The 25,440-nt window shown below is 48.7% G+C and overlaps 1 protein-coding gene and 1 long non-coding RNA gene across 4 annotated transcripts; one reads left to right on the forward strand and one right to left on the reverse strand.

Moving 5' to 3' along the window:
• The first annotated feature begins 41 nt into the window (after positions 1-41).
• Positions 42-17,174, forward strand: LOC104992050. Of its 3 annotated transcripts, XR_825658.1 has the most exons (4): positions 42-728; positions 6,686-8,678; positions 12,959-13,255; positions 15,688-17,174. It is a non-coding gene; the product is annotated as an uncharacterized LOC104992050 (long non-coding RNA). The 3 variants fall into 3 exon arrangements; XR_825657.1 differs by lacking the exon at positions 42-728 and having other exon boundaries at positions 6,594-8,678; XR_825656.1 differs by lacking the exons at positions 42-728; positions 6,686-8,678 and adding an exon at positions 11,962-12,446 and having other exon boundaries at positions 15,688-17,172.
• Positions 12,873-17,369, reverse strand: AZGP1 (alpha-2-glycoprotein 1, zinc-binding). Its single transcript, XM_010844783.1, has 4 exons — positions 17,187-17,369; positions 15,050-15,310; positions 14,052-14,327; positions 12,873-13,428 (listed from the first exon to the last, which is right to left on the reverse strand). The coding sequence occupies exons 1-4, from the start codon at positions 17,251-17,253 to the stop codon at positions 13,133-13,135; spliced, it is 900 nt and encodes a 299-aa protein (XP_010843085.1). The 5' UTR covers positions 17,254-17,369; the 3' UTR covers positions 12,873-13,132.
• Between the last annotated feature and the right edge of the window lie 8,071 nt (positions 17,370-25,440).

Here is a 25,440-nt window from a genome sequence, read left to right on the forward strand (position 1 = left end):
CCTGTGCTATATAGCAGGTTCTTGTTGGTTGTCTATTTTATGTATTTAAGAATTTTATGTTTCTAAATGGTTGGGGAAAAAGTCAAAAGAAAGATTATTGTTCATGATGTGAAATTATATTAAATTCAAATTTCAGTGTCCATAAATCAAGTGATTTTGGAAGGAAACCACGCTTCTTCGTTGACAGAGTTGCTTTTGCACTATGATGGCAGAGTTGAATAGTTGTGACATCAACCACGCGGCCTGCAAAGCCTAAAATCTTTGCTGTCTGGCCCTTTAGAGAAGTTCGTGATCTCCTGTCCTAAGAAAAACCCATGTGTCTGCGACACAGAGGCTTGTGGGGAGGTCTCATCACTGGGGAAGTAGACATTTGTTTAAGTCCTTGGTTTCTGTACGGCAGCCACGCCTCAGCTGTGCCTGGTGGCCTCAGTCCAGCTGGGTCTAGTTGGTAGCTGAGGGGTGTGGGCTCTCAGACCCGTCGGTGGATGAGAGTGGCCTTGCCCTTCACCCTCCACCCTTCAAGCGTCAAGTCCTTTCCTCCCCTGGCATGCGGAGTACTGGCAGCCAGGCTTGGACTCCTCAGGAGGGAGGCTGGAGGATTTTTCCCTGGAGAAACTGACCAAGAGCTGTTATCTCGATGCTGACCGTAGGACTCTAGTTCCCACCAGATCTTCAAAGGGACGCTCAAGGTGGACGAGGCCTGCCCACACCCAGAGCCCAGGAGGCCTGTGAGTGGACCGCCGGAATGTGTGAGGAAAGCCCCATCTTTAGGTCTGGTGAGGTTGAAAACTTCGGGGTTGATCAAGGAAGAGACAGGACCAAGATGAGACAGGATCACAGAACAGGCTTTACTGGGAAGGGCTTGGTCACGACTGCTTGAAAAGGACCTTACAGACAGCTGAAGGCCTAGCGGGAGACCTTACAGGAACAGCTGCAGCACCCAGAGAGGGAACAGGGCGAGGGAACTTCCAGGAGACAGGGCAATCGCAGACGGGACTTGTGTGTCTCGGTGATGTCACTCAGGAGTCCAGTGGGGAGTTTCTGGGTCAGAGAACCCTGAAGGGCAGCAGCAAGTTTGGGGTTTTTATCGCTCTGGGCTTTGTCTTATCTACCGGGAGCTGATGTTGAGTGCCCTTTTGTAAAGCAGGCAGGCTCAGGTGGCTAAATATATCCTTCTTTGGGCTATATTTAAAGCAATGGGATTTGTGAGGATTTGTGTTAAGGGCTGGTGGGCTTGGAGCCTCCTGTGAAGAAGTAAAACACACCGAGGTCATCTCTAGCTCATTAAATAACTGTGGCTACAGCAAGAGAAAGACCGAGAAACCATGACAACGCAGGGAGCAGAAGAAAACAGTGAACAGAAACCTCTGCTGTTAACAACCTCAGAGATAGGAGAAGGAACTGCAGGGCGCTCTACAAATGGAACACTCAGGAGACACAGGGAGTATCTTTGGAATGGGAAATACTGGAGCCAAAATGAAACATTCAATAGAAGGGAAGGTTAAGGAAATATGGTAGCACACAGAACAGAAAAGACAAACACATTTTCAAAAATGAGTAAAAAACATGAAAATTAGAGTATCAACCCAGGAGGTCCCACATCTGAATTTTAAGAGTTTGGGGAGGCAAGAACAGAGAAAATGAAGTGGGGGAAATTATGAGTAAGACAATTTAAGGTAATTTCTCAGAAATGGAGGACATGCACAGCCCACTGAATGCTTAGCAAAACGAATGTGAAAGAAACAAAATTGACACCCGGATGAGAAAATTTTGAGCCTAAAGATTTCCAGAAACCAGAAATCAAGAAGAGGTGTCATGCAATGGACGAAGAATCAGAATGCTCCTGGGTGGCTTAATAGCAATATTGGAAGTTAGGAAACAAAATTCCAAAGGAATATAGTTCCCAAACTAGAATTTTACACCCAAACTATAAAAAGTTATTTTTAAAGGGGAGCAAAAAGACATTTTTAGATAAGCAAGGTCTCAAAATGTTTACTCCAACAGGCACATTATCTCAGGATGCTTACAGAAAAATATGCTTCACCCAAAGGAGGAGCTTTGTCAATCTTAAAGGAAATCAGTCCTGAATATTCACTAGAAGGACTGATGCTGAAGCTGAAACTCCAATATTCTGGCCACCTGATGTGAAGAACTGACTCACTGGAAAAGGCCCTGATGCCGGGAAAGATTGAAGGCAGGAGGAAGAGGGGATGACAGAGGATGAGATGGTTGGATAGCATCACCAACTCAAAGGACATAAGTTTGAGCAAGCTTTGGGAGTTGGGGATGGGCAGGGAAGCCTGGTGTGCTGCAGTCCATGGGGTCACAAAGAGTCAGACAGGACGGAAGCAACTTAGTACGTCCGCAAAGGAGGAGTAATCAGGAGAGAACTAGGACCCAGAAGCAGGAAACCCAACAGATGGGAGACGGGATTAAGGGCTCCCCAGGGGCCTGCAGAAAGGAGATCCCAGGATGACTGCAGTGCAGGAGCTGATGAGAAGCAGCCGGGCCTTTCTTGGGCAGAAAGCAGGAGTTTCAGAATTTTTCTAGAGTCGAACACATGTCTGTCTTCAGGTGATAAATAGAACTGTTTTCAAAATCTAAAGAAAACATTTTAGCCCCAGTGGAAAAAGACTTCTTTGCATTCCTTACATTTTTTTTCTGTTGCTGTTTAGCAGTTTTCAACAATCAAGTCCTATTTTTCCACGTTGTTTATCATTTGCGCATCTATGCAATAATATGAAGACAGAATTTTGGGTAAAGAATATTCCAGCATCTCTGGCTATGTCCGGAATTCCAGATCCTACTCTGTTGTCCTAAACACTTCCATCTTCCTCTTCTATATTATGCAGCAACATTCCTCCTAATGAACAGGGCCCGTGGATTTGCCAGGCAGTTTGGGGCCTGTTCTAAAATGGGGCACAGAGCCTTGTGCTTCTCCGCCAGCTGTTCTGAAGTTGTGATTAGTCACTGTTGTCCCATCTGCCGTTGTTAAGAACTTTAAACAGCTCTTCATCCTGGGTATGGCCGAAAATACGAGCCTATATCTGGAGGATTTTAGTGAAGAGAGCCTGAGCTTTGAACCTGAAATTACTTGCCTCTCCCACTCTATAGCTGATGAATTTTGGCAAATGTTCTGAGTTTTAAAAACGATCCTATCGTGGCTGCAAAGCATCTGGTACCATGCACGTTTCCTTGGAGATGCTCAACGCCTAGTGGCTGTGACAGGGGTTAATGTTTTGCAGTTTCCACGGTGCTTTCATTTGTCTTTTCTCATTGGATCTTCAATGAGGTGGGAGGGCAAGTTTGATGTCTCTATTTAAAAACAGATAAAACTGACACTCAGCACAGCCTAGTCCCCCGGGATGGACCCCCTTGGGGGCGGAGCGTTTCTGGTCCCTGGGTGACGCTGTACCACAGATAGAGCCCTTGGGAAGGGAACTTACTTGAAAGAGCAACCATTCCTGCCTTAGTTTTACTTCCAGTCCTACCCGTCCAACAGAAGGACCACGTGGTCAAGAACAGACCGTGATTACAGACCTGCATCCAGAGAGGGTGTTTTCACGTTCCAGTCGGACCTGGAGAGATAAATGATGGCAGGACAGAGCAGATCCAGGAAATAATGTTTCTCTATCCATTGCCTCAAAGGAAATTGGAAAACAAGTGTGTATGAATCACTTCACTCTTGTAAACACGTTTATTCCATAGATGGGGTAAGAAATATCAGGCAGTCTACAGTAAGGACAAAACCCTGAGCAAAGGATAGAGTTTTAAAAATGGCATTCTTGGCACAATCCTTCCCATTCGTCATTTTCAAGACATGTTGTGGTTGTTTAGTTGCTAAGTGGTGTTTGACTCTTTTGTGACCCTATGGACTGTAGCCCACCAGGTTCCTCTGTCCATGGGATTTCCCAAGCAAGAATGCTGGAGATGATTGCCATTTCCTCCTCCAGGGAATCTTCCTGACCCAGGGATTGAACCCATCTCCTGCTTGGCAGGCAGATTCTTTACCACTGAGCCACCAGGGAAGCCCCTTTAAAGACAAAGTTTGACGAAAATGTTTATTTAGTTACGTTCTAAGAGGAACTTGAAGCCTGCATAGAAATAAAAACACCATCCTTTGCTTGGGGCTTTGTCCTTATTATTACTGCAGACTGCTCTGATATTTTTAATCCCATCTATGTGCAAGATTGCCAGGAGAAATATCAGTAACCTCAGATATGCAGATGACACCACCCTTATGGCACAAAGTGAAGAAGAACTGAAGAACCTCTTGATGAAAGTGAAAGAGGAGAGTGAAAAACCTGGATTAAAACTCAACATTCAAAAAACGAAGATCATGGCATCTGGTCCCATCACTTCATGGCAAATAGATGGAGAAACGATGGAAATAGTGACAGACTTTATTTTCTTGGGCTCCAAAATCACTGCAGATGGTGACTGCAGCCATGAAATTAAAAGATGCTTACTCCTTGGAAGAAAAGTTATGACCAACCTAGACAGCATATTAAAAAGCAGAGACATTGCCGACAAAGGTCTGTCTAGTTGAAGCTATGGTTTTTCCAGTAGTCATGTATGGATGTGAGACTTGGACCATAAAGAAAGCTGAGCACTGAAGAATTGATGCTTTTGAACTGTGGTGTTGGAGAAGACTCTTAAGAGTCCCTTGGCCTGCAAGGAGATCAAACCAGTCAGCCCTAAAGGAAAACAGTCCTGAATATTCATTGGAAGGACTGATGCTGAATCTGAAACTCCAATACTTTGGCCACCTGATGCAAAGAACTGACTCACTGGAAGAGACCCTGATGTTGGGAAAGACTGAAGGCAGGAGGAGAAGGAGGTGACAGAGGATGAGATGGTTGGATGGCATCACCGACTCGATGGACAAGAGTTTGAGCAAGCCTCGGGAGTTGGTGATGGACGGAGAGGCCTGGTGTGCTGTAGTCCTCGGGGTCACAGAGTCGACACGACTCAGCGACTGAACTGAACTGACTGGTGTAGTAAATGTAGTTTTTCTTTTTAAGCAAGCTTCAAGTTCCTCTTCAAACATAACTAAGTAAATAAATATTTGTACCAAACCATGTCTTTAAAGTGGTGAATGGGAAGGATTGTGTCAAGAATGCCATTTAAAGGTAAAAGACAAGTGATGAAAGATAGGGACCTGTGGCAAGGACATACAGTGGGGGCTTGTGCTCCCTTGTGAAAGGGTCTAAGGCGGCATAATTTAACGGGAACAGTGATGGGCAGGAAAAGACAGCGCACAGTTCCCTGAGATGGTGAGAAGGAGCTGCCTCATCAGACGTGTCTTGCAGCCTTAACTCTTAGTTGCTACACAATCGCAGGGAGGGTGGATTCTGGGGGTGGGGCTGGGTGGTGGAGGGTGGAGAGAGGAGGAGGCAGGGCGCATCCAGCCATTGTCCATACAGAACATCTGGAAACCGAACCCTTGTAACCTGAGAACGACGTGATTTGCGTATACTTTGATCTCATCCATACGGCAGCCCAGTTTCTGATACTTGTTCCTCTCTGCAACAGAACCACAACTAACATCCATCAAATCCACTCCCGAGAAATTCAGCACAATGTAGCTTGAGACGTTACAGAAGGACCAGAGGGGAACAGTGACCCGATAGTCTTAGCTAGACCATGATAGACTAGATAGTTTTAGCTAGACTATGTTTCTGGACTGTGAATTTGCTTATGTGCACTTGGTAAACAGTGGAACTATTAATATATAAGGTGAAGCCCTATTGTTTCATCTGTTTTCTTAGCATGTTACTGCTTTGAGTTGCAAAGCACCAGCACCTGCAAACTAAGCACTCTGAGGAAGCTGAACTCCGCAAACTGCAGGCCAACCAGGAAGGGGGCACGCCCCTTCTTCCCTCCAGTTAGCTCCTGCGGCCACACGCTTTAGTTTAAGGCTTATGCACACTTGTCCCTATCTTTGTGTATCTGCCCGTGTCACCCTAACTCTCTAGCCTCATCTTTCCTCACAGCCCTTCCATCGGGCTACCTTTCCCTTTATTTAAAAAAAATTCCCCTAGTTTGAGATGTAATTATCATATAGTATTATATTCGTTTCAGGTGTACAACATAATGATTTGATATTTGTACATATTGTGAAACACCTGTCACCTCAGTTAATTTTTTTTTGTGGTGTGATGCAAACTTTTACGACCCACTCTCCTAGCAATTTTCAAATATACAGTACAGTATGAACTACAGTCCCCATGCTATACACTATATTCCCAGAATTTGTTACCTTATAACCCAAAGTTTGTACCTTTGGACCACTTTCACTATTTTTAGAAATCCCTAGAACAGGGATTTGTGGCCACACATTCTTTAATCTCCACTCCCCAGCGCAGAACAAACATTTACCAGAACGGGTGTTGAAATATTTACCAGTCTCTCTGCCGTTCTCCCCACCCTTCCACCTTTGTGCTTTTGCACCAGCTCTATCTGGAATGTTCTTGGCTGGTAGGGCATTTCCGCAGCTCCTCCTTCGAATACCACCCCCTCTGCAAAGTCCTTCGGATTTGATCTCTGCCCCCAGGCTCTGTCTCTCTCCATCTCTGGGTTATGACCTCACATTGTATCAACAACACGTCAGTTCCCTTGCTAGGAGCGTCCCAGGTCGAGAAACGCAAGACTCTAGCCTGATTTTTATTTCCCCTCAACTCAGGTCAATGCCCGGCTGATTAAGTGTATGTGGGAAAAAAAAGAACACGCAAAGTAGAGGGATCCAGCGTGCGTTCTTTGGTTCGACAACTCGACTTTCCACAAGGTCTTTTCAAAACGAGCTTCCAGGGACAGTGCCAAGGACTTAAGAGCTGGCGGCGTCGGCCTGAACCCCGCAACTAGGCAGGTTCCAAGGAGGCTTGAATGAGGGGGTCACAGCGCGGATCTCCCTCTCCCCCACGCAGTCTTTGTGAGTTATTGCCAGTGAGGGGCACAAAAGGACCGCAGGACCCAAAATGCCGGAGTGGGAGGGGAGATGTAGCGACTGCGACTGGCCGCTGCGGTTTTTTGAGCCCCTTAGGCTGAAACTCGCCCTGTGGGACCGGGAAACCCACGCCTTCACCCTCCCGGGCCCAGGGACACCACGCCTCAACGCGCTGGCCTGCAGAGGTGTGCAAGAACTGACCCCCTGGGGCTGCCGTCGTCTGCGAAACACAAAGGCCGGAAGTACATCGGAGTCAGCCTGGCCTGGCGCCCTCTCTAGGACCCTGGATGCCCCACAGCTCAGTGGTTCTCCAGACCCGAAGCTAGTGGGCGGAGGGACCCAGGGCGTGTGCCCTCCTGCAGGGGCGGCAAAGGGCTCGCAGGAACACATTTGGAAATTGAATCCAGAATTTACAAGTGGAAGAGAATCTCCACTTAAATGTATCCCGGCTTGTTTCAGCTAAGGGCTTGGAGCACAGAGGATTAATATCCTAGCTCCCCCAAAGGACGAGGATAAACAGCCCTGCAGAAAGCGGATCAGGGCTCAGGGTCTTTCAGTGACCGAATGGGTCAGAACTCGGACTTGGGTGTGCCACAACGGTTGGTGCACTTTCCGCTGCCCGGGTCTGCCTCTTAACAGAAATGAATCCTATTAAAACAAAAGCTTACTGCTTTCAACATGGTAGGAAACATGGAACAGTTTCAAAGCTGATCAGATGGAGTGTGTGAAAACTCAGAGAAGACATCTTATACCCACTAGGATGGCTGCTACAAACCACCCCCACACACGAAACATCAAATGTTAGCAAGCATGTGGAGAAACTGGAACCCTTGTGCATGCCTGGTGTGCTTTGTGCAATGGCGCAGCCCCCGCGGAGGACTGTATACGCTAACAGCAAAATATCTGAAAAAGAAAGAGAGAAAACAATCACATTCACAATAGCATCAAAAACAGTAAAATATTAGGGATAAATTTATTGAAGAGATGAAAGATCTGTACGCTGAAAACTATAAGACTGATGAAAGAAACTGAAGAAGTCACAAATAAATGGAAAGATACCCCTGTGCTCATGAACTGGGAGAATTAACATTAAAATGTCCATATTACACAAAAAGCATCTATTGAATCAATGCATTCCCTACCAAGATTCCAAGAGGCATTTTTCACAGAAATAGAAAAAACAGTCCTACAGAGACACATAATCCAGGGCGACAGAATCAAGAGCCCACAGATAAATCCACGCCAAGACAGTCAATTGATCTTCAACAGGGTTGCCAGGAAGGCTCCATGGGGACAGGAGTCTCCCCAGTAAATGGTGCTGGAAAACTGAGTTTCCACCTGCAGAAGAATGAAACTGGACCCCTGTCTTACACCACTCACAAAACTATCAATAACTCGAAATGGTTTAAAGACTTAAATATAAGATCCGAAACCATAAACCTAATGAAGAAAACACCAGACAACACTGGTCTTGGCAACGATTTTTTGAGGATGCTACCAAAAGCACAAGCAACAAAAGCAAGAATAAACAAGTAGGGCTGAATTAAATGAAAGAACTTCTGCTCAAGGGAAAAAAGAGTCTACAAAATGAAAAGGCAACTTAGGGAATGGGAGAAAAGTACTTGTAAGAAACTCATACAACTTAATAGCAAAAAACCTAGTAACCTGTTTACTGTATATTGGACAGAGGACCTGAATAGATATTTTCCTAATGAAGACAGATCACTAACAGGTACGTGAAGAGATGCTCAGCATCAACAATTGTCAGGAAAATGCCGATCAAAACCGCAATGAGATATTACCTCACATTTGTTATAATGGCTATTACATATACATATATTCAATATATCATAAATATATATAATATATATGAATTATATATTAATATATATAAGAAATATATTTTATATATTATATATAAAAGACAAGAGATAACAAATGCTGGTGAGGATGCAGAGAAAAGGTAACCCTGGTGCACTATTGGTGTGTTAGTCGTGTCCTACTCTTTGGGACCCCATGGACTGTAGCACTCCAGGCTCCTGTGTCCATGGGATTTCCCAGGCAGGAATACTGCAGTAGGTAGCCATTTACATCTCCAGGGATCTTCCCGATCCAGGGATTGAACCTGTGTCTGCTGCGTTGCAGGCAGATGCTTTACTGTTGGAGCCACCAGGGAAGCTGTAAATTGGCATGGTGACTGTGTAGGGCAGTATGGAGGTGTTTTTAAAAAATCAAAACTACAATATGATCCAACAATCCCACTTCTGGGTAGATAGCCAGATGAAATGAAACCAGGGTCTTGAAGAGACACCTGCATTCCTGTTCGTTGCCAAATTATTTGCAACAACCAAGATGTGGAAACAGCCTAAGTGTCCACTTAGGGATGAATGGATAAAAAAGATTGAAATGCATTTTCTTCTAAGACGTGGGGTTATTCAGCCATGAGAAAGGACATCTTGCTATTTTTGACCATACAGATGGACCTTGAGGATATTATGCTAAGTGAAGTAAGTCAGGCAGGAAGTTTCTGGATTCAACAGCCAGTCCTGGATTAAGCGAAGCTCTTCTGCTGTCCTCAGGTTCATTCATGTTGAGTAAGGATTTCCTTCCTTTTTAAAGTTGAGTAATATTCCACCGGGTAGATCACATTTTGTTAATCTGTTCATCCTGTGATGGACATTTGGTTCTTTCCACCTCATCTTTAAGAGGGAAATGACATGATCTTACTGTGTGGTCAGAGCACTGAGGCTGGTCGGAAAGGAGGCAGACTTGGGAGGACTGTGAGTTCCCGACAGAGGTGCAGCAAGACAGGTGCAGTCTGCGGGGAGGAAAGGGCTGGACTCAGAGCACAGTTTGGTGACATCCTTCATCCACTGGAATGAAAGGGAGGGGACAGGAACCCAGGGTCTTAGTTTGGGAAATTGGGAGGAGACAGAAGAAGGAGCAGAAGGAGGAGGAGAGAAGGATAGTGAAGGGAAGCGGTTTTGCTTTTCTTTGGGGATGGGGTGGAGCAGGGAAGATAATGCTGGAATTGAGACATCTTTAGGACATCCAGTGGGCAATGCTTGAGGATAGGAGTGAAAATGGAGTAAGGTGACCCCATAATTATAAAAGGGACTAACAGATAGAGTGGAAGAGAAATGTCCTCCTTTCTCCTCTCACCCAGAACTCTCTGCCAAGCCCTGCAGGTTCTTAGCTGGACATATAGTGCCCTCTCATGGCCATTACATGCAGCTGCAACTGAGCCTGCACCCTAGGGCAGAAATGGCCTTCTGGCATCCTGAAAGCTGCAGTTGTGGCCCGTTAGCCTAAGAAGAAACTCTGACCTTCACGATGGATTTTAAGATCCTGCACATAAGGACTGGGTACTCAAAGGTCCAGAGAAGCTAACTGCCCCCTCGACACGTGCCGAGAGCCTAGGAGGCACTGTGGGACAGCAGGGGAGAAACAGGAGACCAATAATGGGAGGTTCACGCCTAACTTAGAGGAGTCCTATGCTTTTGGTATAAATATTATTGTTTATTGGAAAGCATTCACATAGAGGGAGCCTCCTAAACCCAAGGTGGTGAGGGCTCCTTCATCCCTGCGGTCCTTTGAGGGTGGCAAGGCCAACATCGTGATTCTATCATCTTTCTCCACCAGGCCCCTTCCGCAGCCCCGGCTCTTTCTGAGAAGTAACCCTGCCTCCCAGTCACACCTTTTTTCCAGGCCTGGGATTTAACACTGAGCAGGCCTGGCCTCTTATGAGTGTTGGGAATCTGAGCAGAGCTCCCAGGAGCTCTGGTTCTCTCCTCACCCCCCCCACCCCCACCAATTAGGAAAAGTGCTGTGTCCATCCTGACCTCTGGTATGTGAGTTTTGAGGTGCCCAGAGCTGGCTGCACGGCCTGGGGATTTGGAGGAGAAGAAAGAAGGGGAAGAAGGCAGCACAACAGAACCCAGGGAGGTGGGCCCGACTGAGCTTTGCTCATGAATCCTTAGCACTCTCCCCTGTCCTGTTAGGCACAACAAACCACGATCTTTTTCCTGATGGGGAGGGGCCTCCCATGGCTTTGAGTAAACGCTGGCCTGGTTCTCAGAGCTCTGGGGCTTCCACTGAGTTCTCTGCACAGATGCAGCCCAAGCAGCCGTTCCTCCTTCCTCTCCTCCCTCTGCTCTCCTGGAGCACAGCATCCTCTGACCCATTGCTCCAGCCACGCGGGCACAGACCCATGCTCAGAACTCAACCTCCTGATCTTGTCAGAGGGTTTGCAGGCTGGGTCAGGGCAGGTAAGGAAACTAAAGGAAACTAAAAGGAAACAGCCTCGATATGTCTGATGATGAACCATAAGGTCTGATTGGCTGGAACTGCAAGTTCTAGCCTCGTTCAGCCAAATGGAAAAGGGCACTAGCAGGGAAGGTATTTCAGCCCTATATCCAGCTGGTGTCTCCTGCCTAACTCGGAGCATGCCATCCCTTCACTCCAGCGGGTGAGCTAGCCCCAGAAGAGTCCTCCAGAGAGGGATGAAGTGGTACTTAGGGACTGAGGAACTGCTGAGAAGGAGATAGCTTGTGGCAATGAGGCCCTCTTGGGGTGGGACATCCTCAAACTGCACTTGAAGATGGTCCCACCTGCTGGAGAATCCATTGGTGGGTCTTTGCTGGGTGGGCAGGAGGTGGCTGTGGCAGGACCACACTCGGCTCTCTGGACCCCTCCTTCCTCCCTGCAGTGCCCAGTCACTGCCGATGCCCATGCCCCGCCCTCGGGTTGTTTCCCTTTGTCAGCATCTTGCCACCCTTATATCTTGGCTGTCTCATACCCAACTGGTCAGGAGCAATCTTTTGCCTCTTCTTGGTAAGCTGTCTTAGGTTTCCCCTGAAATCTGAACCCCTCCAGGAGGTTTCTCTGGGTTTATCAGCAGCTCTGTGCCCTCTCCTTGTCCCCACACTTGGCCAGGACTCAGGTCTTCTGAGGTTTCTTCCCCCTTGTCTAGCCGGGCCTATGGCTCCTGCCCTAGGTGGGGTGGGTCTCACATTCCAATTGGCCTCAGCCCTGGCCTGTTCACGTGGACCCTGGGTCTCCTCCTTGATCTAAATATTTCTTCCTATCACATGTTATGCTTTGTTCCAGTCTCATAATGTGTTGCAATATCAATTGCCACATTTTTACCCTTTTGACTAGTTGGATTTTCTTTGTAGCCCTCCTATTGGTCAGACTGGGCTTTTTTTTTGCACTGGGGAGGTGGGTGGGGGTGTGTGGTATCACATAGACTAAAAAAGCTATCTCTTGGCATTGATTTTCAAATTGGATCAAAGTATTAAAAAAAAAAAGGGAGAATGGCTCTTAATTTTAGGTTAGGTCGAGAAGGAGAGGTAAGCAAGTGGGCTCAGAATTCTGCAGGCAGGGAAGATGTGTCTAAGGAGCTCAGCTTGGAGGACTGACTCAGTAGGAAGTGGGAGGCTGAGGCCGGGCTGTGAGGGAAGGTCCTGCCTGGGCAGGTGAAGCCTGGTAATAAGATCAGGTGAGTTCTGCTCTGTCTTTGGGGCTTAAACTTGTGGGTGAGGATGGGTGACATAGTTAAAAAAAATAAAAGGAGGGAGGGAGTTCAAGAACAAGAGGGCCGATTCTGTGTCCTGGATGGATGGAGCCTCTGAAATGACCTACGGCTTGTGGCCCCAGGTCAACAAGGTGTGGGGAAGGTCTGGGAGCTGGAGTGAAGGGTGGTGTCTACTGGGAGCTGGACTGCTGGGGAAACAGGTACAGAAGAGGCTTGGATTTGTATTAAAGAGACTGCAGAGTTCCACGGCCTTGTGACCGCTGGGGACATCAGCAGTGGTCACGCGTGAACAGTGCCCCTGGGACCGGTGGTCCAAGCCACGCTATGGTGGTGAGACACCCAGTAAACACTAAGAATTTCAGATGAATCCAGTGCTCGGAGAGGCAGGACTAATGACAAACTCTTACATTTCTACAGCACTTTGCAGTTTAAAAATAATCATTCTATAAGGTGATGATGCTGATTTGATTTCGCAGATTACATAATGGGTTTTTTGCAAGGCTGGTTGGCTGTGAGTCGGCTCAGCACTCGGCATTCAAGTCTTCCCTCCCAAATCCACCACCTGGAATCCACCGCCATCCCCTGGGCCTGGCCCACGACGTTGACAGCAGCTCGGAGCGCCCACCTCTCTCATGGCGCAGAAAGGGTGACTACTCGGCTTGTTGCCGCGGGTCCCACGGGACGGTGAGGGGCCGGGTCAGGCTTCTGTGCTCCACGTGGCAGGAGTACGGGGCTTGGTCCTCAGAGGGGACCCCCACCACCACCCAGGACTGGTAAGTGCCGTTGCCGCTGGGGAGCACGTCGCCCCCTGACTCAGCCTCCTGGGCGTCACCGGCCCGAGTCCAGTGCAGCCCGATGCTTCGTGGGTAGAAGTCGTAGGCCAGGCACTTGAGTGTCCTCTTGTGCCCCGGAGCCGCGTGCCCGGTGACCGACACAGAAGGAGACTCTGTGGAGGGACAGGGTGTGGGTGCCGAGGGCCCGGCGTCTCCCTGCCCACGGCTCCCCACCCCGGCGTCAGGGGTGAGCAGGACTTCTCCTCGAAGGCCGGGGCCCTCTGCCACCCTTCCCGAGACCCTTCCCCACTGCATCAGGGCCCTCTGTGGCCACGCTCTTCCCCACCCAGCTTGCAGCATGTACGACTTCCGAGGTCAAGAAGTTGTGAATGGGCCAAACGTTTTCCTGTTCTTTCCCCAAAACGGGCTCTGTGCCCCCCATCCCCGGTCTCAGCCCTGCCTCTTAGTTCTGTCTTGGGCTCCATCCATCCACCCCATCATCCTTCCGACCCTTCCCTGCTCAGGGCCGCGACTCTCTTCCTTGTTTCTTCTCCAGTCAGCCTCAGCTCATGCCAGCCCATCCTGCTACCCCTGTTTCCATCCTTACGGGGCAGGCATTGCACACACCTGCCTTCTCTCCATGGCCAAGCCGGGCGGTGGTGTCACCGGGAGAAGGGACTGCAGGGTCTGCCTGGGATGGTCTCCTGGGCACCCACCTGAGGTTGCCCTGGTCTTTCCCAGCAGAGCAAGGGAAGGTTGGGGCGAGGGAGGGTGGGGCATAGGCAGCAGCGGGTACCTTGTCGGTCCAGGTGGGTCCTGCTGTAGGGCAGGTACCTCCGCAGCATCCCTGGGCACTCCTCTTCCAGGTAGGCCTTGGCCCGCTGCACGTAGACTGCCTCTGCTTCCCACTTCCGCTTGGTGTTCTGAGCTGCTGGGTCCAGAGGGACCCAGGCTGGGATTTCTTTGTCGAACTTGATGAAGTCCTGGCCATCGTAGGCGTACCCCCAGAATGCTCCACTACTTTCGTTATTCCGGAGCTCACAGCCGAATGCTCCTTGAAAGGTGTGAGACCCTGCCCCCTCCCCCCGGCCCCGTGAAAGTCAGCCAGCCAGCTGGGCATCAGTTATGCCTAAAGAGCTCTTCCTCTTGCACAGTTTGCCACCAATAGCCTAGATAGCAGGGGCTTCCCTGGTAGCACAGCAGTAAAGAACTCGCCTGCCAATGCAGGAGACACAGGTTCGATCCCTGGGCCGGGAAGATCCCCTGGAGAAGAAAGGGCAACCCCACTCCAGTATTCTTTCCTGGGAAATCCCATGGACAGAGGAGCCTGGTGGGCTACGGTCCACGGGGTCACAAAGAGTCAGGTGGGACTTAGAGTCTAAACAACAACAAGACTAGACAACCGAGCAGTGTGTCCGCGGTCGAGTAGCTCGTGACTGGGGGAGCCACCACGTGAACCCAGGACGCACTGCAGGCTGCCTCACTCTCCACCCCACATCCCTGGGCAGGGGTGAGTCTGGCACACAAAGAGGGACCCGCCTTGGATGGATGGGGGTGTGGAAGGGAGAGCTCAGAAGTGCCCGGATTCGTCCTGACTCGGCCCTGGGAGTGAGGACGGGGAAAGCAGGCAGGCGGGTGAGTGTGGGATGCGGGAGAGGCACGCAGAAAAGTCTGTGTGTTTCCGCTCGTGCTTCCCGATCCTCCTTTGGGAGGGCCTGCTTCCATCCCGCTCACAGTTGCGGGGCTGCCTCTTGAGTGGAGCCCCTGCACCCCCGCAGCCCGTGGTCCACTCACCTTCTCTGTCCTTGTAGTAGTCCATGATATCGCTCAGGGTCTCCATGAAGATGTCCTCTCTGGCCCTCTGAAGGGCACTCTCCTGCTCCCAGTCCTCCATTCCTTCCACCTGACTCCATGGCGCCAGGGGCTCGGCCCTCCTGCCTTCACTATTGTAGTGGAAGAAGGGCTGGTCATTGAGGTAGGCAACGGCCTGGAAGCTGGGGAAGCCCTCACGGGGCTTGGACAGCCCGGTGTAGAGGAAGCTTAGAGAGTAATTCCCTGTGAAAGACGAGAAGGACTTTGAGGAGTGGCGTCCCTGCAGGCGAGTCTGGTGCGGGGCAGCAGGGGGCCAGGAAGGGAGGGCACCGGGCCTCCCCTCCTCAGCTCTGTCCACCCGCTGTCAGCCGCAGACCGCCGGAGCCTCCCCCAAGAGAAGGGGCAGCCTTCTGTCCTGGGGATGATAGTTCAGAGCCCATTGTGGGCCTTCACTGCATCTTGTCTTCTTGACAAATAAGCAGATAGTATTTCTCAGCCTCCTTGTAGGTGTATTGGGACCAGGTGGTTGAGTTCTGTCAAAAGGAAGTGTGAGTGGGCGTGATGTCTTTTGGTCCAAGGCCCCAGGAGCTGGTTTGCTACATCTGTCTCTCCCCCTTTAGGCGATGGCTGTGGAGGCCACAGGATGAGACAGAAGAATCCCAAGATGTAAACAGCCTGGATCCCAGAGTCATCCTATGGAAGAGACTGCCTGATGTGGCTTCAGTTTTACACGAGGATTTGCCTGATCTGTATGCAACTTCACATGAGCAAGAAATAATCCATATCTGATGGATTAAGCCACCTTGAACTTTTTTACTGGAGCATAGCCTAGTCTAACTTGACAAATACATGTAGTTAGAAGGTGCTGGAAGGACAATTTGCTAGAAAACTCAGGGAATGACCTAGAGTAGCTTGGCACAGGGTAAGACCAGGATGGATCTCAGAATTCCCAGGGCTGTAACTTGCCCTTTGGTGTGAGGTGGAGACTGGGAGAGGGGGGAGCATTCCCACAATCAATTCCATAATTGATTCATCCTATAACTCACATGGGTGTTAATCATGTTGGAGGTCGTACGGCAAAATCCTAATTCAACTATTATTTTTGCTAATTAGTTTCTAAATGTGATGATCGTTTAGCTCAGTAGACCTCAAGTAAAGCAGATTACCCTCTGTAACGTGGGTGCGTCTCATCTAATCAGTTGAAGAACCCAAGGGGAAAGACTGAGTCCCCTGAAGTAGAAATTCTGCCTCAGGTTGCCTTCAGATTCAAGACAGCAGTGCCAGCTCTTCTCTGGGTCTCCAGCCTGCCGACCTGTCCTGCAGGTTTCTGACTTGCCAGCTCAGCCCCACAATTGTGTTAGCCAATTCTTAAAATAAGTCTTTTTCTCCAGAGTCCTATTAGTTCTGTTTCTGTGGAGAACCCTGACTGATATAGAGTTTGGTGTAGAGGGTGACATTCTAAAGGTGATTGATTGTTATAAAGTTAACATAAAACATAAAACTTGCACGGTTTTATCTTACATTTATTCATCCTGAAATTCTGTGTGCCAGAGCCAGACTCATTTCCCTGTCCTGGAATAGGCCCTTATTCCTTCCAAGCTCCAGCCGGCTTCTTTCCTAGTCATCCGCCTGCCTGGCCCAGAGGAGTAATATCTGAACTGTGGAGTGAGGGATGAGTTTTCTTCTGGAACCATCTCTCCAGTTAATCTGCCTTCACGTCTGCCCCTTGGGGTCTCTCTCTCTCCCCCTGAGTCTCGGACAGGTCCACCCAGTGGTCAGAGTGAGGGAAGGGATGAGAAGTTCTGCTTGTGTGGTTCCTGCTCGGTTCGGGCTGTGTGACCCTGGGCAGGTCACTCTGCATCTCTGGGTCTTAGTTTTGTTTATCCTGTAAATTAAGAGTTTTAGATTCTGATTCCTTAAGGTCTGACTTTGCCTGAGTCCAGAGGCTCCCTGAGTGCTTCTGGAAGTGTGTGAGTTGAACTAGTGAGGCGCCTGGGACACCCGTTCCTGTGTACCCTTGAGAGTCCCGGCCACCTGGGGGCCCTTCTTGAGCCCATCTGTCCAGTTCATTACCTCCCCTCCGTTCTTCTCCAGACCCACCGCTTGCTTCCCCACTCACCAGCCTGGGTCTCCTCGGGGACTGCAGGGCCCAGAAGTAGCAGCAGGGCCAGCAGGACAGGCACCATCGTGCTCACCGTCCGGCTGGAAGGTTCTGGACTTCCCCCGGTCCTGGAGCAGGCAGCAGACAATGTGGAGAATAGAGCCAGGTGTAGCTACGGGAATGGCTGGGCTTTGAGTCTGGTCAGGGGTGGGGCCAGGGAGGGGCGGGAATCCACAGGCCAATGAGAGGTGTCAGAAAGGGCTGTGAGTGAGAGAAGAGGGTGCACAGGCCAGGCTGGGGGGGTCTGTGCTCAGCGAGTCTGCAGACCATCTGAACACGAGAGCTGAGATGGCTGATCTGGGGACCAGGGTTTGGGTACCCCAGTGTGGAAGAATGCCAGTGGGCTGGGTGTGTGTGTGGCAAGTGGCAGATGTCTGGGGCGTGTGTCACCCTTCTAGCCTCTCTGACATCCCCACCCCGGCGTTCATAGAGGGAGCTGGGTATTGTCAAGCCACGCTTCACCCTTCCCCGCTGGCAAAGCCTGGGCCTGGGTAGACCCCAGCCCGGGTGCGACCCCCTCCCCACCCCACCCACCCCTGCTGCTCTGCCAGAGCTCTGCCTCCTGGCCCAGCATTTCCATCAGAGAAGCAGGCACAGCCAGAGGCCCCTTGTGTGGCGCCCCCAGCAGCAGAACAGGCGCACGTGGCCCGGGCTCAGGGGAGCAGCCGCTCTCTCCCTGGACACTGACTCAGGGGTCAGTGAATCAGAGAAGCAGCCGCAGCAGACGACCCATCCTGGGGGTCTTGGTGGCTCCTGGAGGCAGTGGGGCAGCAGTAGCCCCGGGGGCGTCCAGCGTCCCCTGTGGCGTCTGGTGGCGGCACAGGTGTACCCAGGACCAGTTGCATGGTGCAGTGCCTGGCAGCAAGAAGACAATCAATGAACATTTAGAAAAACAGATCAATGGATCCGCAAGCAAAGACAAAAAGAGATGGCACCAGACCTACTTGAGGGGCACTGAGGCCGACTTGGTGGAAACGGATCGAGCAGTTGGGTGGTAGGATGGTAGATGCAAAAGGGAGGCTTGAGTCAGAGTTTTGGGGCCACAATCCTACGGGCGCCCAGTGTCCAAGGAACGAGGCACATTCCTTGATCGTGTCTTTTCAGTCCCAGTCTCTATTCTCTGCACACCCATCCCTCTCAGTTAGCAGTTCTTAGCCTTTTATGCCATCTACTCAGGCTTCCCTGGTGGCTCAGATGGTAAAGAATCCACACACAACACAGGAGACCTGGGTTGGATTCCTGGGTTGGGAAGATTCCCCTGGAGGAGGGCATGGCAACCCACTCCAGTATTCTTGCCTAGTCCTATCCCCGTGGACAGAGGAGCCTGGTGGGCTACAGTTCTGAGACATGAGTCGGACATGACTGAGTGACAAAGCACAGCACAGCGAGCTACTCCCTTGCTAGTTATTCTCAAGATAATTATTATTTTTAAATGCTAAAATTTTATTTATTTATAAAAGAAATTTTATGATGCTAAAGCTGAAACTCCAATACTTTGGCCACCTGATGCGAAAAGACCCTGATGCTGGGAAAGACTTAAGGCAGGAGGAGAAGGGGACGACAGAGGATGACATGGTTGGATGGTATCACCACTTGATGGACATGAGTTTGAGCAAACTCTGGGAGTTGGTGATGGACAGGGAAACTTGGTGTGCTGCAGTCCATGGGGTCACAAAGAGTCGGACATGACTGAGCGACTCTACTGACTGATAAAATAAATTAAAAAATTTCCTTCAAGGTAAGTTTTTTTTTGGCTGCTCCACGCAGATCTTAATTCCCCAACCAGGGGTTGAACCTGAGTTCTCAGCAGCGAGAGCGCAGAGCCCTAACCACTGGACCGCCAGAGAATTCGCAATATAATGTTTAATGCATAAAATAAAACATAGGATACAGAGAAAGCCCATCACATGCAAATGCAGGTTTTTCCATGCACTCCTGGGAGTTGATGGGCTGTCTGCAGTGGGGTCCCTCAAATACAGAGCAACACGCTCTTCTAAAATGGCTGAGGAACTATTGAGAAGGAGGTAATTTGTGGCAACGAGCCCCTCCTGGGGTGGGGCATCCTCAACTGCACTTGACGATGGTCCCACCTGCTGGAGAATCCACTGGTGGGTCTTTGCTGGGTGGACAGGAGGTGGCCGAGGCAGGACCACACTCGGCTCTCTGGACCCCTCCTTCCTCCCTGCAGTGCCCAGTCCCTGCCGATGGTCCTGCCCTGCCCTCGGGTTGCTTCCTTTGTCAGCATCTTGCTGCCCTCATATCTCGGCTGTCTCACAGTTGGCTGGTCAGGAACAATCTTTTGCCTCATCTTGGCAAGCTGTCTTAGGCTTCCCCTGAAATCCAAACCCCTCCAGGAAGTTTCTCTGGCTGTCTGAGTGGCTGTGTGCCCTTTCCTTGTCCCCACCCCTGGCCAGGACTCAGGTATTCTGAGGTTTCCTCCTCTTGCCCACCCCGGCCCGCGTCTCCTGTCGTATAGGTGGTGTGGGTCTCACATTCCAATTGGCCTCAGCCCTGGCCTGTTCACGGGGGCCCTGGATCTTCTCACTGGTCTACAAATTTCCTCCTGTCAAGTTATACTTTGTTTGTTCAAAGGTCAGAACAAATATTGCTTTGAAATATCACTCGCTGTGTTATTTCCTTCTGAGTTACTTGGTTCCTCTTCCATGACTAATTATTATTATTTAAACATTTCTCAGTGCACTAGCCCTGAGCACCCTGTCTCATGCAATGAACCTGGACTGCAGGTCTGTTTCACATATGATAATATACATGTTTCAATGTATGGCAAAACCACTACAATATTGTAAAGTAAGTAGCCTCCAATTAAAATAAATAAATTAAAAAAATTTCTTTATTTGGCTGCATTGGGCCTGCATGCAGCACGTGGGATCTTTAGTCTCTGTGTGCAAACCCTTAGTTGCGGCATGTGGGATCTAGATCCCTAACGGGGGGTTGAACTCAGGCCCCCTGCGTTGGGAGCACGGAGTCTTACCACTGGACCACCAGGGAACCCCCATGACTAATGATTAAGGATGGCATTTCCATGTATTGTCTATTGAGTATGGGGTGAGAATAAACACCGCTATGAGACAGACCTACAGGACCTTGGCATTTATCCAGGCCAGTGTTTCCCTGGGGCGCTCAGGACAAGGACCAAATCCAGATGTAGGCCTTCTTCTTCTTTTTAAAAAATATTTATTTATTCGGCTGAGTCGGGTCTTATTCGTGGCACCCGAGATCTTTCGTTGCGTTGCACGGACTCCCTAGTTGTGGCACAGGGGCTGAGTAGCTGTGTGCGGGCTTAGTTGCTCCTTGGCGTGTGGGATCTTAGTTCTCCGACCGGGGATTGAGCCTGTGCCCATGGCGGGAGAGCACGGGCTTCTAATCACTGGACCGCTGGGGAATTCCTGCACATTTTTTGTTTTAAATAAACTTCCACACTGTTACTTCCAAGTACATGATCTTTTTGCAATTCTTCCCTTTTCCCGTTAATTATTTTTCAGTCAAAATTCTTTGCTTGAGACCATAAGTATTTTTTTTCAGTGTTTGGTTTATGCAAAGTCATATGGTTTTTAAGAATATTTTCTCCTTATTTTTCATGCAGTGATTTTTCGTATCTTCCAGCTGGTTACTTTGAAGACATTTACCTCCTTGTCTCTCAATGCTTTCTTGACGTTTCATTATTAAGTCAACATCCTGGAAAATGATGATTTTCCTTCATCCTTTCCTAGCCTTCAGTACACACGTCCATTTCCCATGATCCATCTTCCCAATAAAATACCTTATATGAGAACTTAGGCTAGGTCTTCATTATTTTCATTATTATGACTGTAATACATTCACAGCTCTGCTGTGTAGTGAGCTATAATCATTTTACTTTCTCACACAACTTTTTATTTTTAATGGAGCTGATGGTTATTACTTTTCTATGTTCTTATTCAACTGCCTCACCAGTCATTTGAATCTCATCACAAGACATTCAGGAATCTTGGGTTTGACAGGTTGCTCTCGGCACCTGGGATCTCCCTTCATCCTCGTCACCCTGGGAACTCCATCTCTTACCTGTGTGGTCCCTTCTATGTCCCAGAGGTCATATACACCTTCCCAGGACCAGCGTATCTGCCTTCTCTCTAGGTCACGTGGTCTCCCAGGCCCAGTGCCGTGCAATGCGATTCTTTCCTTCTCCTGACTCCTCCCCCACCCTCGTTCCTGGTGGTCTCTCACTGTACCCCCACGCAGACAGATCCCTCCAGCTGTGGAGAGAGGGAGGGAGAGGCCAGGCCTCCTTCTGCCCCCACCCTTGGGTGACCCCTGCACCCCGGGCATGCTGCTGCTCCAGGGCTTGGCACATTTCGTCAGCATACAGCTGTGGGAGGAGGCCGGTCTCATCTGGTGGGAGGAGGGAGACAAAGAAGGCCTTGTCTGGTGGAATAAAGAAATGGGATGACTTCTCGGTACCCCTGGGGCCTCCCTTCCTGGCACCAATCCTCAGAACTTACTGTGAAAGAGAAGTTTGTCTTGGTGCTTTAGGGTCCTGTCAGAAGCTTAGAAAGAATTGGGCAGAAGCCCCCTCCCCCAACCTCCAGCACCAACCTTAACCTCCTCCCCTGATACCCACACTGCCCAGGGCACTGTGGACATTTATAAATGGAGCCATTGAGGAATTGGGAGAAATCCAGGCGACTTTGAAAAGTGTGCCTGTTCCCCGAGTCCTGTGTTTCTCCCCACCTTCCACCCCCTCTTCAGTTAGACAAGGACTTTGGCCACTGGGTCTGGACCATCTGCGAGGCCCCGAAAGGTGGGCTCCCAGTTCTGATTTTCCAAGGAGGTGACCGCATGCCATCAGCAGAGACGAGCTGAAGGCCCCTGATGCAGTGGCTCCTCCTCGGCTTAGCGGAGGGGGACGTCAGACTCTAGAGCCACCCTTGGTTCCCACCCTGCCTCTTCCACTTGCTGCCTGAGTGACCTTCACAAGTGATTCAAACTGTCTGGACCTTGGTTTCCTTGCTAGTCACCTACTCTGTTATTAGGAGTGTAAATGTTCAGGGTTTGATGAATTGGTCCCTTTATAATAATGGAATGACCTCTTTATCCCTGGTAATATTTTTGCTGTTACCATTAATATTAATTGATATTAATAATGCCCCTCAGGATTTCTTTTGCTTTGTGTCAGCATAGTATATGTTTCCATCCTTTTACTTCTGGTCCACATGTGAAATTAGAAAGTGGGTTAAGGACTTCCCTCGTGGCTCAGAGGTAAAGAATCTGCCTGCCAATGCAGGAGACCCGGGTTCAACCCCTGATCCAGGACGTTCTCACATGCCTCGGAGCAGCTCAGCCTGTGCACCACCACAAGAGGAGCCACTGCAGTGAGAGACCCGAGCACCGCAACTTGAGAACAGCCCCACTTGCTGAACTGGAGAAAAGCCTGCATAGCAACGAAGACCCAGCACGGCCACAAATAGAGAAAGAAAGTTAAAACGTGGGTTATTTGTACTTAGCATATGAGTAGGTCTTGCTTTACTCAGTCTGTCTCTCTGCCTGTAAATTGAAGTGGCGTGACCATTTACACCTCGTGTGGTTATTCACATGGTTAAATTCAAACTTCCCATGTTGCTATTTGTCTCATACGCTTTATTTGTTCCCTTTCTTTCCTCTTCTGCCTTCTTTTGGATGAACTGATCATATGTTTATAATTCTATTTTGTCTCCTTGGTTGCCCATTAGCTACAATCCTTTCTTGACTGTATAATACTGTACATTTTACATTTTCATCTTATTGCAGTTTACCTGCAAGGGATATCAGACCATCACACGCAGTATAAGAATCTTACAAAACATACTCCGGTTGTTCTCCTCCTGGCCTGTATGCAACATGGGGTCACAGCATACTCTGCCATGATCTTGCCACAGGTGAAGTCTATAAAGTAAATCTATAGACTTACCAAAGTCAGTCTATAAAGTCTGGAAAAGGAGGGAACTCTTGAATTCCTGGCTTCATGGCCCCTATGTTATACACATGAAACATATAATAATGTATAGCAACTATACGTCAATAAAAAAAGGAAGAAAACAAAGCGTTTAACCTTAAACAGTTCCCTGGTAGAACTACCAAAGTTTGTACTTCAAGAAGAAAAAAATTTAGCACACCTATGTTCATAGCCGGAGAAGGCAATGGCACCCCACTCCAGTACTCATGCCTGGAAAATCCCATGGACGGAGGAGCCTGGTTGGCTGCAGTCCATGGGGCCACCAAGAGTCGGACACGACTGAGCGACTTCATTTTCACTTTTCACTTTCATGCATTGGAGAAGGAAATGGCAACCCACTCCAGTTGTTCTTGCCTGGAGAATCCCAGGGACGGGGGAGCCTGGTGGGAGGCCGTCTCTGGGGTCACACAGAGTCGGACACGACCGAAGTGACTTAGCAGCAGCAGCAGCATGTTCATAGCAGCATTACTCACAATAACCAAGAGGTGGAAACAACCTAACAATTCATCAATGGATGAATGAATAAACAAAATGTTGCACATACATACATGCAGTGGAATACTATTCAACCTTAGAAAGGACTGAAGTTCTGATAGACGTTACAACATGAATGAACCTTGAAGACAGAGAGTTGGACTATAAAGAATGCTGAGCACCAAAGAATTGATGCTTTTGAACTGTGGTGTTGGAGAAGAATCTTGAGAGTCCCTTTGACTGCAAGGAGATCCAACCAGTCCATCCTAAAGGAGATCAGTCCTGAGTGTTCATTGGAAGGACTGATGTTGAAGCTGAAACTCCAGTACTTTGGCCACCTGATACGAAGAGCTGCCTCATTTGAAAAGACCCTGATGCTGGGAAAGATTGAGGGCAGGAGGAGAAGGGGACGACAGACGATGAGATGGTTGGATGGCATCACCGACTCAATGGACATGGGTTTGGGTGGACTCTGGGAGTTGGTGATGGACAGAGAGGCCTGGCATGCTGCAGTTCATGGGGTCGCAAAGAGTCGGATGTGAGTGAGTGACTAAACTGAACTGAAAATAAGCCAGTCACAAATGCTGTATGATTCTACTGATGTGAAGAGTCTAAAGTAGTCAAATTCATAGGAATAGAAAACAGAATGGTGTCAGGAGGGTGAAATGGGGACAGAATTCCAGTTTTACGAGATGAAAGAATTGGAAATCCACTGAACCAAAATGTGAATATATTTCACACGATTGAACTGAACACAAAATAGTTAAGATGAACACACACACACGGAAAAGGAGAATAAGATTTAATCCAGAAGGAAGGTATGACATTCAAGAAGCAACCAGAGCAAAGAAACTGGTAAAGATGTTGTTAAATTTAAATAAGAATTGAGTTAAATATTCTGTCTGCAATGCTGAGAATGGATTAGGGGTAGACAAATCTAGAAACAGAAGCCGTTTCAGTAATTCAGTCTTGAACTAAGGCGTCTTCTTAATTCAAGGGACAGAATCTCCACAACCAGTAGACTGATAAGATGTGCTCAATGAAGGAGAAGCTGTCAGTGATGACATCAAAGGTTTTGGTTGGGCTCCAGGGTGGATGGCAGAATTAGTCATTAAGATGTGGAAAATGTAAGCAGAGGGTTTTTATTTTCACGAGGGTATGAAATTATAGTGGATTTACCATTAATAGGTCTTTAAAGGCTGGTGATTTGAAATATGAGCAGGCTAGCAGCATAGTAGAGTTTAAGGGTTTGCTATCTACAGCCAGATTGCTTATCCAAATCCCAGCTTCTCCATTCACTAGTTGGTTGACCTTTTATAAGTTACTCAACTTCTCAGTTCTTTATTTCTCTCCCCTGTAAGAGGGTAGTAATAGTATGTACTTCATAAGGTTGTTATGAAGTATGAGTTAATAACCATTTAGCACTTAGATCCATCACTTACATGCACTGAATAAATGTTGGTGTAAGAAGATATTGGAAATTCGGACTGGGATTTCAAGATGCAATGTTTTGGAAAATACAATACGTAGGACATTCTAAAGTGGTTGCTAGTCTGAGATGCAGTATTGCAAAGGAAAACCAAATGAACAGCAATTATGACACTCAAACTCTATGCCCACATCTAAGTTTGGCTGAATTGTTGGAAAGTAAAGGCAAAGAGGGCTAACTCTGGAGAGAAGCTACTTTGCTTTTTTTTTTTGGTGTTGTTGTTATCTTCAGTTTGAATTTTTATTTTGGCCATGCTGCGA

The sequence above is a fragment of the Bison bison genome, unplaced genomic scaffold, assembly GCF_000754665.1.
Source record: "Bison bison bison isolate TAMUID 2011002044 unplaced genomic scaffold, Bison_UMD1.0 scf7180017864208, whole genome shotgun sequence".
In the NCBI taxonomy this organism is placed as follows: Eukaryota; Metazoa; Chordata; class Mammalia; order Artiodactyla; family Bovidae; genus Bison; species Bison bison.